This window comes from Heloderma suspectum, chromosome 10, assembly GCF_057233095.1.
Source record: "Heloderma suspectum isolate Gila_16-S chromosome 10, 16-S_ref, whole genome shotgun sequence".
Classification (NCBI taxonomy): Eukaryota; Metazoa; Chordata; class Lepidosauria; order Squamata; family Helodermatidae; genus Heloderma; species Heloderma suspectum.
In genome coordinates this window covers 1546051-1562155 of record NC_139467.1, presented here as the reverse complement: position 1 = coordinate 1562155, position 16105 = coordinate 1546051, and the positions used below count along the sequence as shown (strand labels likewise).

Sequence of the window (16105 nt, the reverse complement as noted above, 5' to 3'; positions counted from 1 at the left end):
ATCCGTCCTCCAGGGAGACAACATACCGGTGAGTCCACGGGTCTTCGCGACATACTTGGGTCTCGATCTTGTAACACACACTTGTCTTGTCTTGTAACACACACTTGTCTTGTCTTGTAACACACACTGGTGTGGAAGTGTGTGTTACAAGACAAATAAATGAAAAAAGTTAGTTAAAAAAAATGAAAAAATGTTAGGGGCCTCCTCCTTGACCTCCCCTGGCCAACTCCTGTTTGCTCCCCTTGTCCGCTCGCTCTGGTCGCTCGCTCTCCAGCAGCTTGCTCTGCTCTGCTCTGCTCTGCTCAGCTGGGAGGCAGGAAACAGACAAAGCCAACATGGATTTGTGAAGAACAAATCCTGCTAGACTAGTCTGATCTCACTTTTGACAAAGTGCACCATGATATCCTGATTCCCTGCACCTCCTCCTCCAAGTCATTAAGAAAAATGTTGAAGAGCTCTGGGCCCAGGACTGAACCCTGCGGTACCCCGCTTGTCACTCCTCCTCAGTTTGAGAAGGTCCCATTGAGAAGCACTCTTTGAGTCCGATTCTGTAGCCAACTGTGGATCCACCGGATTGTTGTTTCATCTAGCCCACTTTGAGCTAGTTTGCTCATCAGGATATCATGGGGCACTTTGTCAAAAGCTTTGCTGAAGTAGAGGTATATGATGTCTACAGCATTCCCATGCTCCGCAAGGGAGGTTACTTGATCAAAAAATGAGATCAGATTTGTCTGGCAGGATTTGTTCTTGACAATTGTTTTCAAGGTGCTTCCAGATGGATTGCTTTATGATCTGCTCCAGAATTTTCCCAGGGATTGATGTCAGACTGACTGGTCTGTAGTTCCCAGGTTCCTCCTTTTTACCCTTTTTGAAGATAGGGACAACGTTAGCCCTCCTCCAGTCATCTGGCACTTCCCCCATCCTCCATGATTTCTCAAAGAGAATAGACAGCGGTTCTGAGAGTTCTTCTGCCAGTTCCTTTATGACTCTAGGATGCAGTTCATCTGGCCCTGGAGATTTGAACTCATTCAAAGTAATTAGGTGCTCCTTGACCGTATGCCTATCGATCTCAAGCCACAATCCTGCCCCTTCAGCCTGTACCTCGCCTTTGCCAGGGGGGTCACAGACCCTCTTTTGGGAGAAGACTGAGCCAAAGTAGGAATTGAGCACCTCTGCCTTTTCTTTGTCCTCTGTTATCATTTTGCCATCCTTATTTATTAGCTGAACCACCATTTCTTTCCTGTCTTTTACTGTGCACGTAGCTGAAGAAAGCCTTTTTGTTGCTTTTAGTATCCCTCACTAACCTCAGCTCGTTCTCATACTAAATACATTCTCTACAGTAGCACACTTGTTTCAACTGTTTTATTGTTTAGATTTTAACTGGTATTAGTGTGTCCATGGTTTAATATGTTTTTAGCTTTTTAAATTGTTTATTGTTTTATACTGTTGACATTGATTTTATCTGTACGCCATCCTGAGATCTTAATGATATAGGACGGGGGTACAAATGTTTTAAATGAAACAAATAAGAATAAATAAATCACTGCCAGCAGCTGCCTTGATGTAGGATGGGACCACTGTGGCCTCTTGGAGGCATGCGTGGTGCTTCCTTCTTCGGCAAGGAAGGGTTGTCGAAGCTCCTCCAAGTTCCTGGCTAGCGGCTAAAGAAAGGGTGCACAGCAACATGGAAGCACGACCCCTGGCGGTGCTGCTGAGTAGAGAAAAGGAGCCTTTGGGCAAGCCCCATCGACCATGGGTCTGCAACCACCGCCACCACCGCCACCTCCAGGGCATCCTCTGCCGGCAGTCATGGTGAGCCCTGGCTCCTGGATCTACCAGATGCCCTTCAACAGACTTGCTTCTCTATTATTCAGAAGAGGAAGGGATGCAATATTCCCCCCACCCCAGCCCATCAGCATCTGCCTGTCCCCTGTAACTAGTGCGGCACAACATCCATAGATCAGGGTAGAGGAACCACAGTGGTTTATGCACATCAGCTCATTGCCTTTATTTGTAACCACCACCATGCAAGGCTGGCCAATATTATGATCTCTCTTTTGAAAGAGGGGAGGGCTGATCAAACAGTGGCTTAGCTGTAGCCACCTACTGCACCTATTATGTTTGGTTTTAAGAGTTTGTAAGCTGCCATTATGTAGGAAACAGAAGTAAAAATTGAACTGGAGCCTTTCAGGAACACCACATGACTTGGTCTCTTTGCCTACAAGATGGGGGGTGGCATGGAGGAGAGAGCCTTGCTCTTGCCAAGTAAGACCCAGCTTCCAGCTCCATTCCCCCATGCAGGCACAGATTTTGCAGGAAAGAGAAAAACACACACCAACACAAAGGACCAAGAGAAGGCCACTCAAGGAGAGAATAAAACACTTTATTAGACACTTGCAGAGTCCCATTTTCTTACAGTCACCAATTCTTTTTTTAAGCCATCCTGTGGCAATTCAAGGGGGCAGCATGGGTGGTGGGGGAGAGAGAGCTACCCAGGGACCTCCTAGCTCAATTCCATTTAAGCTATAAAGAGAGGGAAGGCAGAAGAATGGAGTGGGGTGGGGGGAGAAGGGATGGAGCGCATTGCGCAGCGACAAGCAGAATAGAGAAGAAGTTGGAGCCGTCCTCGCCAAACGCACAAAACCCACAGAGAGAATCCCACCCATCCTCAGCTGGCCTGGTCAGGTCCAGAGGACCATGGCGCACTCTCCTCCCCCTCCCCTGCCCCCCCCATGGGGGCTGCGTGCCCCAGACAGGACTCCCCTCAGCCGGGGAGCCAGCATGCAACACTCTGCGATGGGCTGATGCAAAGCCCCCACAGCAGCCCACCCTCAGGGGGTGGGGCTCCGCAGGCAGCAGCTGAGGGCCTCGGGGGCTGTGATGGCTGGGCAGGTGCTGATGCAGAGCTTCTGAGGCCGGGAGTACTTCAGGAAGGTGGCCCGGAAGACAGAGCTGGGCCCCCGCAGAGCAGCCTGGGCCAGGTGTGGGTGCACCACGGACAGTTCAGACTCGCTGCAAGGAGAGGGGAGTGGTTGGGGCCGGGAAGGAGGGCGGAGCCCCACAGGTGTCTGCTCCGGCCTGTCTCCCATGCCTTCAGCCAGCCAGAGAGCCTCACTGCAGCCAGTCACCCACCCTCACAAGCAAGGCAGTTGACTACCCAGAAGCCAAGTGTTCTCATCCTGGCAGCCCTAGCACCAGAAGGGGCCAGAATCATCCCAGGAGGTGCTGCGGGAGCAGTGGCTTGCCAAAGCACCCTGACTCTCCTCCCAGTGAAGCAAAGTTGGAACTGGGAGCTCCCTGGCTCGCATCTAGGGTGCCTCCAGGCAAGGTCTTGACCATGCCATCACCCTGCCTCATTCCCAGAATGCTGTGGGGGTCCAGTCAGCAGCATCTTCCACATGTAGCCCTCCCGTGCTTCCCCACCGCTCCTACTCTCTTTTTTCTCACCACAAGAAATCCCTTAAGGGGATGATGACACAACAGCTGCATGAGGCCTTGTGGTTGGTAGCACTAGCCCCCCCCCCCCCAATCTGGAAGCAGACTTTGCTACCACACCACACCTGCTCCTCCCAAGGACCCACACTGCAGTGAGATGGGAGCTGCACATCGCTGGCCACAGAGCACCTGCCCCCCTGCCACAGAGGGGGGCAAGGCTAAGGAGGAGACAGCAGGCTGACTGGCAGGGCAAGCGCCAGGCGGAACAGGCCTTATAGGGAGCCCTCAGGAGGGAGTGGCCCGCCACTGCTGGCTGTCCCATGGGGCAGCCCTTTCTGCTGACCCACAACCCTTATGTGGCAAAGAAATGCCCAAACAGGAAAGCCAACCCCACCTCAAACCCACACAATAATCACAGTGGAACAGCAGTCCCTGTAAGAGACATCACTATGTGGCAGCTGTCACAGAAGCTTCCCAAACAGAGGTGGTGGCTTGGGGAGGATGGAGCCTCAGAAGCAGCTCCTTAGTTTAACGTGGTTTTTGGAATTCAGTCATTGGGATTTTTGCTCTGAGGTACACCAGTCCTCTGGTGGAGAACCACTTTGAGTCCACCCAAAATATACAGTGACCTCCTGGCAGTTTAGATTATGTTTTAAAAATGCAAGGACATTGGAGGGGTTTCCTTTCTGCTGGTTTGGGGAAAGCCCACTATGCATTCCTAACATTAGGAGGCTTCAATGTTTTCCATTTAAATGGGAAGCTGAGGATGGGCAAGGAATGAGCAGGTGTCTGATGGGCAGATTGAGGCATCTCAGGCGGAGCTCCCTTCTCAAAGGGAAAGTGGCTATTGCCAGACTGAGGAGGCCACAGCTCTGGAAGACAGTAGATGGGAAACGGGGGCAACAGCCCAGCTTTGAGTGGGAGAGCAGGGCTGCTGTGCATGAGAGAGAGAGAGAGAGAGAGAGAGAGAGATGCTGCTGTGTGCACGTGAGCACCAAGCAGGAAGAGAAAAGCTGTTATGTGTCTTGTCATGAATGCAGGACCTCCTTCCTCTGGCTGACATGTGGGTCACCTCATTATACAGACCGTGGCCTGATGCCTGCCTGCCCCCTGCCTTTCGTCCCTCTCTGCCCGCTCCATCTACCAGCCTTCTCCCCCACCCCGCTATCATAGATAGAATCATAGAATAGTAGGGTTGGAAGGGGCCTACAAGGCCATCGAGTCCAACCCCCTGCTCAATGCAGGAATCCAAGTCAGAGCATCCCTGACAAATGGCTGTCCAGCCTCGTCTTGAAGGCCTCCAGTGTGGGAGAGCCCACCACCTCCCTAGGTAATTGGTTCCATTGCCGTATTGCTCTGACACTCAGGAAGTTTTTCCTGATGTTCAGTCGGAATCTGGCTTCCTGTAACTTGAGCCCATTATTCCGTGTCCTGCACTCTGGGATGATCAAGAAGAGATCCTGGCCTTCTTCTCTGTGACAACCTTTCAAGTACTTGAAGAGCGCTATCATATCTCCCCTCAGTCTTCTCTTCTCAAGGCTAAACATGCCCAGTTCTTTCAGTCTCTCTTCATAGGGCTTTGTTTCCAGTCCCCTGATCATCTTTGTTGCCCTCCTTTGAACCCTCTCCAGCTTGTCTGCATCCTTCTTAAAGTGTGGTGCCCAGAACTGGACACAGTACTCCAGATGAGGCCTAACCAGTGCTGAGTAGAGGGGAACTAGTACTTCCCGGGATTTGGAAGCGATGCTTCTATGAATGCAGCCCAAAATAGCATTTGCCTTTTTTGCAGCCACATCACATTGTTGGCTCATATTCAGCTTGTGATCGACGACAATTCCAAGATCCTTCTCGCTCGTAGTGTGGTTGAGCCACGTATCCCCCATCTTGTAACTGTGCATTTGGTTTCTTTTTCCTAGGTGCAGAACTTGGCATTTGTCCCTATTAAATGCCATTCTGTTGTTTTCTGCCCAGCACTCCAGTCTATCCAGATCACTTTGAATTTTGTTTCTGTCTTCCAAAGTATTAGCTATCCCTCCCAATTTTGTGTCATCTGCAAATTTGATCAGCATTCCCTGCACCTCCTCCTCCAAGTCATTAATAAAAATATTGAAGAGCACTGGGCCCAGGACTGAGCCCTGCGGTACCCCACTCGTTACCTCTCCCCAGCTTGAGAAGGTCCCATTGATAAGCACTCTTTGAGTCCGATTCTGTAGCCAACTGTGGATCCACTGGATCGTTGTTTCATCTAGCCCACTTCGAGCTAGTTTGCTCATCAGGATATCATGGGGCACTTTGTCGAAAGCTTTGCTGAAGTCGAGGTATATGATGTCTACAGCATTCCCACGGTCTACAAGGGAGGTGACTTGATCAAAAAATGAGATCAGATTTGTCTGGCAGGACTTGTTTTTGACAAATCCATGTTGGCTTCGAGTAATCACTGCATTGTTGTCAAGGTGCTTCCAGATGGATTGCTTTATGATCTGCTCCAGAATTTTCCCAGGGATTGATGTCAGACTGACTGGTCTGTAGTTCCCAGGTTCCTCCTTTTTACCCTTTTTGAAGATAGGGACAACGTTAGCCCTCCTCCAGTCATCTGGCACTTCCCCGGTCCTCCATGATTTCTCAAAGAGAATAGACAGCGGTTCTGAGAGCTCTTCTGCCAGTTCCTTTATGACTCTAGGATGCAGTTCATCTGGCCCTGGAGATTTGAACTCATTCAAAGTAATGAGGTGTTCCTTGACCATATGCCTGTCGATCTCAAGCTGCAATCCTGCCCCTTCAGCCTGTACTTCGCCTTTGCCAGGGGGGTCATAGACCCTCTTTTGGGAGAAGACTGAGCCAAAGTAGGAATTGAGCACCTCTGCCTTTTCTATGTCCTCTGTTATCATTTTGCCATCCTTATTTAATAGCTGAACAACCATTTCTTTCCTCTGCCTTTTACTATGCACGTAGCTGAAGAAAGCCTTTTTGTTGTTTTTAGCATCCCTCGCTAACCTCACCTCGTTCTCCGCTTTAGCCTTCCTGACGCCATCCCTGCAATTCTGTGCTACCTGCCTGTACTCTTCCTTTGTTACTTGGCCTTCTTTCCACTTCCTATATGTGTCCTTTTTTGTTTTCAGGTCATCCCTAAGCTTTTTGTGAAGCCACATTGGCTTCTTCTGTTGTCTTCCACCTTTTCTTCTTGTTGGAATTGTTTGTGATTGTGCCTTGAGAATTTCCTTTTTTAAAAGTTCCCACCCATCTTGGACTCCTTTTCTCGCTAGCATTGCTTGCCATGGGACCTTACTGATCATTGTTCTGAGTTTATTAAAATCAGCTTTCCTAAAATCCAGGGTACGCGTTTGAGTACACTCGGCTTTTGCTTCCCTTAGAACCAAGAACTCAAGTACAACATGGTCGCTTTCCCCCAGAGTTCCTGTAACTGCTACTTTATCCACTAAGTCATCTCTGTTGGTTAGGATCAAGTCAAGGATAGCCGATCCTCTAGTTCCTTCCTCTACTTTCTGTAGGAGGAAGTTATCCGCCACACAAGTCAGGAATTTCCTGGAGGGGCCATGTTTTGCAGAATTTGTCTCCCAACAAATATCGGGGAAATTGAAGTCCCCCATTACTACTACATCATGCTTCCTTAAAACATTGGCTATTTGCTTTTCAAAAGTTTCATCCTTGGCTATATTCGCCCTATCACTGTTAACTCGTGCTGTTCCTCCTAAGCCAAATGAAAGCTTATGGGGAAAGTAGGAGGTCACTGTGCTGCTAGGTACCCAGTGCCCCCACAGTGTCCTCTGCTGCCCCCAGCCTGCAGAGGAAGGAGACTGGGCTGAAAGACCCAGGCAGAGTCTGGCTACGTGGATGTGAAGTCCTAAGCACATACAGCGCGGGAGAGTGTAGAACTGCAGATGCCTGAACTTACAGCTTCCGTGCCCTTTATGTACATGAGCGTAGTTAGAAGCACCTAAGCTGCTACCTTAAAACCAAAGGGTTTTGAATCCTAGAATATCTTAACAATGCCAGGCAACAAGAGAACAGGAGAGGAAAACGGTGTGTGACCAAAAATGATCAGTCAGGCACCTGTGAGCCAGGAGGCTGTGTGGCCTGCCCCCAGCCCTGTCCCAACACATCTGTCCCATATGCCCACCACACTGGCAGTCACTCCTACCTGTACATGTGGAGTGTTGAAGAGCCTTCCTGGACAGCCTCTGCACCTCTGAAGCCTGCCTCACACAGCAGCTGCTGGGCCAGGCCCAGAGCAGCCAGGGACAGCTGCGCAGGTTCAAACCTCAGGCAGCCCACCTCCATCAGAGAGAGTTCCATGAAATACAGGGCCAAGTACTGGACCTGGAGGGCAGTAAGAAGTGTGGTGGAAGGAGAGAACCCAGGCTGCTCCCCTGACCCCTCCACCAACAAGGCCCTCCATTCCCCTCCCAGGGTGGGGTCTCCTTTCCCCTGATAGGACCAAAATGCACCAAGGCACAACAGGGAGCACATGAACAGTGCATCTTTCTCTCTCTGGTCTAGGTAAGCCTGCCCCTCCAATCTGGGAGTGAGAAGCAGGGCTCCCAAGGTAGAGGATGCAAGTCCAGGGCAAGCTGCAGTCCCAGCACTTCTTGGGGGAAGCCTGGCTCCCTCCCAGCCACCCCTTCCCCTGACTGTCACCTCCAGGGAGCAGCAGCCCACTGCTGCCAGCAGACGAAGCAAGGGGACAGGGCTGGCGTAGTGCAGCTCGAACTTGAGGCGGGCCAGGACTTTGCGCTCCATGTGCAGGAGGTCCTTCTGGCTGAACGAGTCCTCTGTCATGAAGCACAGCTGGGCCGGCTGCAGGGGAGAAGGGCAAGTGGCAGGTGATGGGGGGGGGATCCTATAGCAGCCTTCTGCCAAGGGAGTGGGCCCCCCTTGCATTACCAGAAATGCCAGAAGTCAGAGGGCCAGCGAGGTGTGTGGGGCTCCCCACAGCCTGGCCGAAGAGCCCCAGAAGAGCCCCAGGGGACCACACAAGGCAGAGTCCTCCTTGGCTCACCTGCCATTTCCTACAGTGTCCAAGCCAAGGCCTCCAGGACCCCCACCCCACCCCAAGCAGGACATGGAGGCAAACAGCACCCCCCCACACACACACATACTGCTGTTACCCCCAGCAACTGCGATGCAGTGGAGGCTGCATTTTGCCATTATGTGGTCTGTCTCTCCCCCACTCCTGACTTCACCAACCCCCAGATGGGCACACCTGGAGTGCCTTTCCTGGCCAGCGCCAAGGGGCTCCCTCCCTCAGCCTCCAGCTCACCTCCGGGCAGGTGCACTCCTCCAGCTTGCAGGCCAGGAAGAGGCAGGCGATGCCGAGCAGCTGCAGGTGGGACACGCGCACTCGGCCCGCACTCATGTAGGCATTCATCAGGTAGACAGCCAGGAAGAGCGTCTCATCAGCCAGGTTCAGGTATTCCTGGAGCCGGGGGGGGGGGGGAGAGAATCAAAGGTGGCAAAGCACTGGGGAGTCCTCATAGAATCATAGAATAGTAGGGTTGGAAGGGGCCTGCAAGGCCATCGAGTCCAACCCCCCACTCAATGCAGGAATCCAAGCCAGAGCATCCCTGACAGATGGCTGTCCAGCCTCGTCTTGAAGGCCTCCAGTGTGGGAGAGCCCACCACCTCCCCAGGTCATTGGTTCCATTGTCGTATTGCTCTAACAGTCAGGACGTTTTTCCTGGAGTTCAGCCGGAATCTGGCTTCCTGTCACTTGAGCCCATTCCGTGTCCTGCACTCTGGGATGACGGAGAAGAGATCCTGGCCTTCCTCTCTGGGACACCCTTCAAGGACTCGAAGAGCGCTGTCATATCTCCCCTCAGTCTTCTCTTCTCGAGGCTACACATGCCCAGAGTCCTGCAGCAGCCCCCTCCCCTGCCCTCTCGTGTAGGCAGACTGCAGACATTTCTGGAGCTCAGAACGGGGCAAAGAGTTCTTGGGGCCAGAACTGGAGACTCGGGCACAATTTATCCTTGGGATACGCAGGATCCTGGCAAAATTACTGCTTCATAGCAGGGCTGGGCAACCTTCGAGGGTCCAGGGGCCAATTTGTGTCCCACTGCCCCCCCCCCCACTTCTAAATCCAAATTGCGGCCGTACAGCAAAAAGCCGTGTTCCCTCCTTAAAGCCAAGCGTGCAACGAGCCTCCGCCTGTTTCAGAAGCAAATCAGGCTCCGGCAGCGGGGGGGGGGGGTGGGGGGCTCAAAAACCAGTGACGCGCATGTGTCGCCCACCCCCGCTTCACAAGAACTCTCGCCCTAAAGAGACAGAGATGCCGGGCAGCGGGCAGCGCTGAGCTGAGCTGAGCTGAGCTGAGCTGAGGGCAGGAGAGCAGGGAGGCCCCGCGCAGCGCCTTGCGCTGCGTGCCGGAAGGGGAGGCCGGCCGGCCGCCTTCTGGGACGCGGGGCTGCCTCCTCCTCCTCCTCCTCCTCCTCCTCCTCGCTTTGGCTTGCATACATGCGGATATTCTCACGAGGACGCCCGCAAGTTCCCCGCTCTGCCCCCCTACCCCCTCAGAGGACAGCGGATCCCCCAAAGCTTAAATTCCACGGAGGCTCTGGCCCCACGCACGGTCAAGCAGGCTGGGCAACTCGTGGCCCTCCGGCTGCTGTTGGACTGGAACGCCCATCAGCCCCAGCCTGCATAGCCAACGGTGAGGCATGATGAGAATCCAAGCCCCATCAGGGCAGCACGCCCCCCCCCCCCCGAGCAGGCTGCAAGGGAGCAGAGATTCAGCGCCGCCCCCAAAGCCTCTTTGGTCCCACATACGGGCGGGGGCGGGGGCGGGGGGATCCCGCAGATACCTACGTGCACTTGCACCAGCCAGTCAACGACGAGGGCGCGCATCTCCGCCGTCACGGACCGTGGCATGTCGAACCCTCGGAACGCGTAACGTGGCTGCTTCCTCTGGGGAGGGGGAGAGACAGGAGCTGCCGAGGTAATTTCCCTCCCTCACCCCGAGCCACCAGGGCTTTTGGGGAGAAACACTGGGCTGCAGGGCAATGGATGGGGTGCCCCCACCCCCACACACCATCATGCTGCAGAAGATGTCGTAGGCATACTCCCTCTCCAGGCCCATGCCCACCCGCAACATGGCTTGGGACAGCTCCTCAGCGAGGCTCTCGGAGACAGGAACCACTGAGGCAGGGAAGAGAAGGTGATTCACACAGCTTGACTCACTTACTAGAGCTATCTGCAACTGCCTACTCTGCAGGGCACCTTGTTTCTTCCAACACGTTGTTGGTCAGGATATAATGCGTTGGTCAGGGCTGGGTGCGGTGGCAATGATGTCTGGAGATCCCTGCCATGGAGGACAGTGGGGGGTGCTGGGCATTCTGAGTCTGGCCTTCCTTGAGCAGGCATTGGGGTGGGTGGGGATATGGGTGTGCAAGTGAGGGAGTATTTGAATTCACAGTCTTTGGAGAGAGGACAACTAGAGCTACCTCAAGACTCCAGGATAGAAGCCCAAATGGTGGGGAGAGCACCGCAGTCCCACCTGCCGTCCTCACTCCTCCCCCCCCCATACAAAGGAGAGTTCTCAGGACTCACAGCTCCCCTGTGGATCCATCCCACAACCCTCTCGCCTCTGAAGGCCTTTCAGCCCGAGGACTCTCACCTCTCTGCAAAAGGGGCTCTGTGGGGGTCCCGGAGCAGGGGGCTCCCAGCTTCTGAGGCACAGCTTCCTTTTCACGGCTTCCTGGGGCCTTCTTCTGGAAGAGAGACCTCGGGGGGGTGGGCGTGGGGAGTTTGGCTGCAAGAGCACTAGAATAAGCCAACGTCCTTCGGGGGGAGGCAGAGGGCTGTTGCTCTGTGGACAGCTGCCTCACAAAACTCCCCCTTGAGCTGGGGAATGAGGGCAGGGCAGGGCGGAATCCCAAGTCAGAGTTCTGCGCCAAAAACCAACAAGGCCCCATGTGGCTTATGGTCAGCTCAGACTCATGGGACGCAGCATCAAGCACCTGAAGGTTTGCACGTCCAAAACCACTGCCTCAGACCCCAGCCATGGAACATATGCATCACCCGCTGCGTGTGGCAATTCCAAGGCCAGGTTTTTCGACAGAAACCTCTCTCCCGCTGAACTTCTCAGTATATGTTCAGCAAAACCCACACCTGCAGATACAACGTTGCCCTTTGCTGGAGGCTAAGCTAAGAAACGCCAAGCAGCCTCAACACAAGAAAGGGAAACAGGAGAACCCTATACAACCTCTTAGGATGGCCAAAGGGGGACCCCACCAAGAAGGGAAAGGGGGCTTTCCCCAGAGTGATTCTTATCACTCTCAGCCAAAGCCCCACAGGCTAAATCAGCCCCATGCCTCCCCCAATACGATCCATGGCAAGTGTTCAGACTCTGGCCCTACAATCGACCTTCAGGACACCAGCAGACTGAGGGCAGAGCCCTGGACTGCTCTACTCCTGCTGCCTAAGACTGAACTTGACCCAGAATCCACCCCTGCAACATCAAGTTCCAACAGGAAGAACATCAGACTTAGAGGATGGCCTCTGGCCACTCATAAGCATGCCTTACCCTCCTGCAGGCTGCAGCATCCATCTGGAACTAGAGGTAAGGACTTAGAGGTGGGGAAGAAGAAGGAGCGAAGGAGCAGGCACATGGAACATCAGGGCCTGCTCCAGTTGGACTGCCCCTCATAGAATCATGGAATAGTAGGGTTGGAAGGGGCCTACAAGGCCATCGAGTCCAACCCCCTGCTCAATGCAGGAATCCAAGTCAGAGCATCCCTGACAGATGGCTGTCCAGCCTCGTCTTGAAGGCCTCCAGCATGGGAGAGCCCACCGCCTCCCTGGGAAATTGGCTCCATTGTTGTATTACTCTAACAGCCAGGAAGTTTCTCCTGAGGTTCAGCCGGAATCTGGCTTCATAGAATCATAGAATCATAGAATCGCTTCCTGTCACTTGAGCCCATGATTCCGTGTCCTGCACTCTGGGATGATTGAGAAGAGAGCCTGGCCTTCCTCTCTGTGACAACCTTTCAAGTACTTGAAGAGCGCTATCCTATCTCCCCTCAGTCTTCTCTTCTCAAGGCTAAACATGCCCAGTTCTTTCAGGCTCTCTTCATAGGGCTTTGTTTCCAGTCCCCTGATCATCTTTGTTGCCCTCCTCTGAACCGTCTCCAGTTTGTCTGCATCTTTCTTAAAATCTGGTGCCCAGAACTGGACACCGTACTCCAGATGAGGCCTAACCAGTGCTGAGTAGAGAGGAACTAGTACTTCCCGGGATTTGGAAGCGATGCTTCTATTAATGCAGCCCAAAAGAGCATTGGCCTTTTTTGCAGCCACATCACGTTGTTGACTCATATTCAGCTTGTGATCGACAACAATTCCAAGATCCTTCTCGCTTGTAGTGTGGTTGAGCCACGTATCCCCCATCTTGTAAGTGTGCATTTGGTTTCTTTTTCCTAGGTGCAGAACTTGGCATTTGTCCCTATGAAATGTCATTCTGTTGTTTTCTGCCCAGCGCTCCAGTCTATCCAGATCACTTTGAATTTTGTTTCTGTCTTCCAAAGTCTTAGCTATCCCGCCCAATTTGGTGTCATCTGCAAATTTGATCAGCATTCCCTGCACCTCCTCCTCCGAGTCATTAATAAAAACGTTGAAGAGCACTGGGCCCAGGACTGAGCCCTGCGGTACCCCACTCGTTACCTCTCCCCAGTTGGAGAAGATCCCAGTGATAAGCAATGGGATCATCTCCCTCCTTTGGGAGATGAGAGGGGGGAACAGGGCCATCCCACCAGCCCTGCTGATAGTTTACCTAATTCTTTTTTCTCCCCTCCCCATTGCCTTTTCCTTGTGTGTTGTGTCTTTTTTAGATTGTAAGCCTGCAGGCAGGGATTGTCTTCTTTGTTAATTGATTGTAAGCCGCTCCGGGAGCCTTTTTTGGCTGAGAAGCGGGATAAAAATACAATCAATCAATCAATCAATCAATAAATAAATAAATAAATAAATAAATAAACTTCCAGATTAGAGAAGATTGTTATAGATGGCATAAATATGAACTTACAAGTGGAACATGCAGCAAAAGGCATTCTGCCCTTAACTCCTAACAAGAGTGTTCCTATTCTGGGTTCCAGACAGCTAGACATATCCTCCTCTGGGGTTTGCTCAATTCTACCCCCCCCATTCCGTTTTCCACTATATTCCATGATTACTGAGCATGCTCAGTCCTCATTTGGCTGTTTTTGGGGTGGTGGCACTCCCCCTTTGGGCTGCTGCATTTTAGTTTTTTGATATACTTCTGCTAATCTTGGGGCTCCCCAGAGGTGATACTTCCCTCTTGGTTCCCAGCGTCCCCATTCTTTCTCCAGCCCTGTTGGCACTTGCCACCTGAGGTCGCGATTAAAGGGATGCTAAGAATACATAACAATGATTTCCAGATCAGGGGATGTGGCTTCAAGGCTGAACTGAGCCCAGCACCTGTCTTTGTGCACATGAATTGTGTCTACCAGCTAACCAGGCCCAGATCATGGGGCAGCAGCAGCAACCAGAACCCACCTTCCTGGACCCTTTTTCACTGATCAGGCCTTTGTTGTTCTTGCTTTTCAGTGGTTCCCTTTTTTCATCCACCTGCAACTGAGCATAATTGGGGAGGAGTAAAAGGAACAAAAAGAGCCACACGCACCCTTCAAGCTCCTTGCCTTTGGGGGGTCCATTGCACCCACCAGCACCTTGAGGGGCTTGCTAAGAAACAACTCGGACAAAGTTGAGGTCACCAGCATTCCATGATCCCCCACACCAAAATGAAATAAAACAAACAAACAAACAAGCTGGAGCAGGGAAGAGAGGGTCGGAATTCATATTTGCCCCCTCAGTGCTAATAGGGTGGATAGAAAAGGACTTCTGCCCCCAGAGACTGGAGGTGGGCCCACTCACTCCACAGGCTGAGCAAGCCAAGCAACCCAGGAAAAGAGGAGAAAACCTTTTCAGTGGCAGGAAGACTCAGTGATCACACACACACACACACACGCGATAAATATTTCAAAGCCTCTGGGCATACCTAGAGCAGAACCCTTGCCCTCACCATCAGCTGACCACATCTAGGACTGGACACAACACCTCCCAGCTCAGGGGATATACCTTCCACAGAGCTGCTGGGGTTCGGACCTCTGTCCAGAACCGCCCCAAGCGTGGCCCATCATCGGTCGCAGGGCCTGGCAGTAGAAAACCGCTGCCCCGCCACCAGCAGCCCCTGCAAAATCCCACCCCAGGTCCTTCCCAGAATTGACCTCCCTTTGGTGGGGGAGGGGAAATGACTAGCCAAGTAAAGACCCCTCCCTTAGAAAGGAAGCAGGGAATCCTCCCCTTCCCCAAGGCTTTTGTAAGAATTCTGCTGCAGATGCTGGTCCCCAGCACTCCACAAATAGCGTTAGCATCCATGGTATCCCCCTGCAATAATCTCAGCTCCCTGCCCTCCATACCCCTCTCTGCAGTACTGGCCAAGGTCTCATCTCGAGATATGCTGTAGGCTTGCCCATCACGCCAGCCCACATGGTCCCCAGGGCAGGGAGCTCAGACTGCAGCTTGGCCCAGAGAGCAACACCAAACTGAGCCCCCACCCAGCACACAGGTTGGCTTAATCAGGACTCATTAGCAAAACCAGCAGTCAGTGGTTAGGTCTTAGACACAACTGGTCCACTTCCTGGAAGATGCAAAGTCTCGGATGTTCCTATGTTAAATCAGGGAACTCACTATTGCGGGATGTGGTGATAAACATGAGCTTAGATGGCTTTCAAAAACAATTAGACCCTTCAAGGAGGGTGATATTCTAAATAAACAATCTCATAATGGCTGTTGGCAGGGGTATTGCTAGGCACTTAAAAGATTCAGGGCACAGGCCCATAGGATTCAAATCTGCATAAGATTTGCAAAGACCAATATATATTATAATTTATAATAATTACTAGGATTGATTTAAATGATTCTATGAAATTTCACAGAAGGCAAAATCAGCCAATTAATTTCTCATCCAAATCACCTTCAATAAAATTCTTCCATTAATTTCTACCCTTCCCAAGACAATCCCAGATCAGTAGTTCATAGAATCATAGACTAGCAGCATTGGAAGGGGCCTCTGAGACCATCGCGTCCAACCCCCTGCTCAGTGCAGGAATCCAAGTCAGAGCATCCCTGACAGATGGTTGTCCAGGCTTGTCTTGAATGCCTCCAGTGTGGGAGAGCCCATTGCCTCCCCAAGTAATCGGTTTCATTGTCATATTGCTCTGACAGTCAGGAAGTTTTTCCTGATGTTCAGCCGGAATCTAGCTTCCTGTAACTTGAATCCATTATTCCATGTCATGCACTCTGGGATGATCGAGAAGAGATCCTGGCCTTCCTCTCTGTGACAGCCTTTCAAGTACTTGAAGAGCGCTATCATATCTCCCTCAGTCTTCTCTTCTCAAGGCTACACATGTCCAGTTCTTTCAGTCTCTCCTCATAGGGCTTTGTTTCCAGTCCCCTGATCATCTTCCTTGCCCTCCTTTGAACCATCTCCAGAGTGTCTGCATCCTTCTTCAAGTGTGGGGCCCAGAACTGAACACAGTAGTCTAGATGAGGCCTAAGCAGTGCTGTGTAGAAGGGAACTAGTACTTCACGTGATTTGGAAGCTATACTTCTATTAATGCAGATAGTATAAATAGAATTTGCC

General features: G+C 52.2%; 1 protein-coding gene across 1 annotated transcript; it reads right to left on the bottom strand.

Moving 5' to 3' along the window:
* Positions 1-2363: 2363 nt before the first annotated feature.
* Positions 2364-15049, bottom strand: CCNP (cyclin P). The gene is made up of 9 exons (XM_084814292.1): positions 14880-15049; positions 13957-14034; positions 11066-11159; positions 10481-10587; positions 10258-10356; positions 8714-8869; positions 8092-8250; positions 7595-7773; positions 2364-3012 (listed from the first exon to the last, which is right to left on the bottom strand). The coding sequence occupies exons 1-9, from the start codon at positions 14949-14951 to the stop codon at positions 2832-2834; spliced, it is 1125 nt and encodes a 374-aa protein (XP_084670418.1). The 5' UTR covers positions 14952-15049; the 3' UTR covers positions 2364-2831.
* Between the last annotated feature and the right edge of the window lie 1056 nt (positions 15050-16105).

Excerpts from the sequence above, each read along its gene's own strand:
- CCNP (XM_084814292.1), bottom strand. The coding sequence starts at position 14,951 with ATGTGGGCTGGCGTGATGGGCAAGCCTACAGCATATCTCGAGATGAGA. Across the intron at positions 7,774-8,091 it reads TGGGCTGCTGCTCCCTGGAG|GTCCAGTACTTGGCCCTGTA; the intron begins GTGACAGTCAGG and ends ACTGCCCTCCAG. Across the intron at positions 3,013-7,594 it reads TCAACACTCCACATGTACAG|CGAGTCTGAACTGTCCGTGG; the intron begins GTAGGAGTGACT and ends CTCTCCTTGCAG.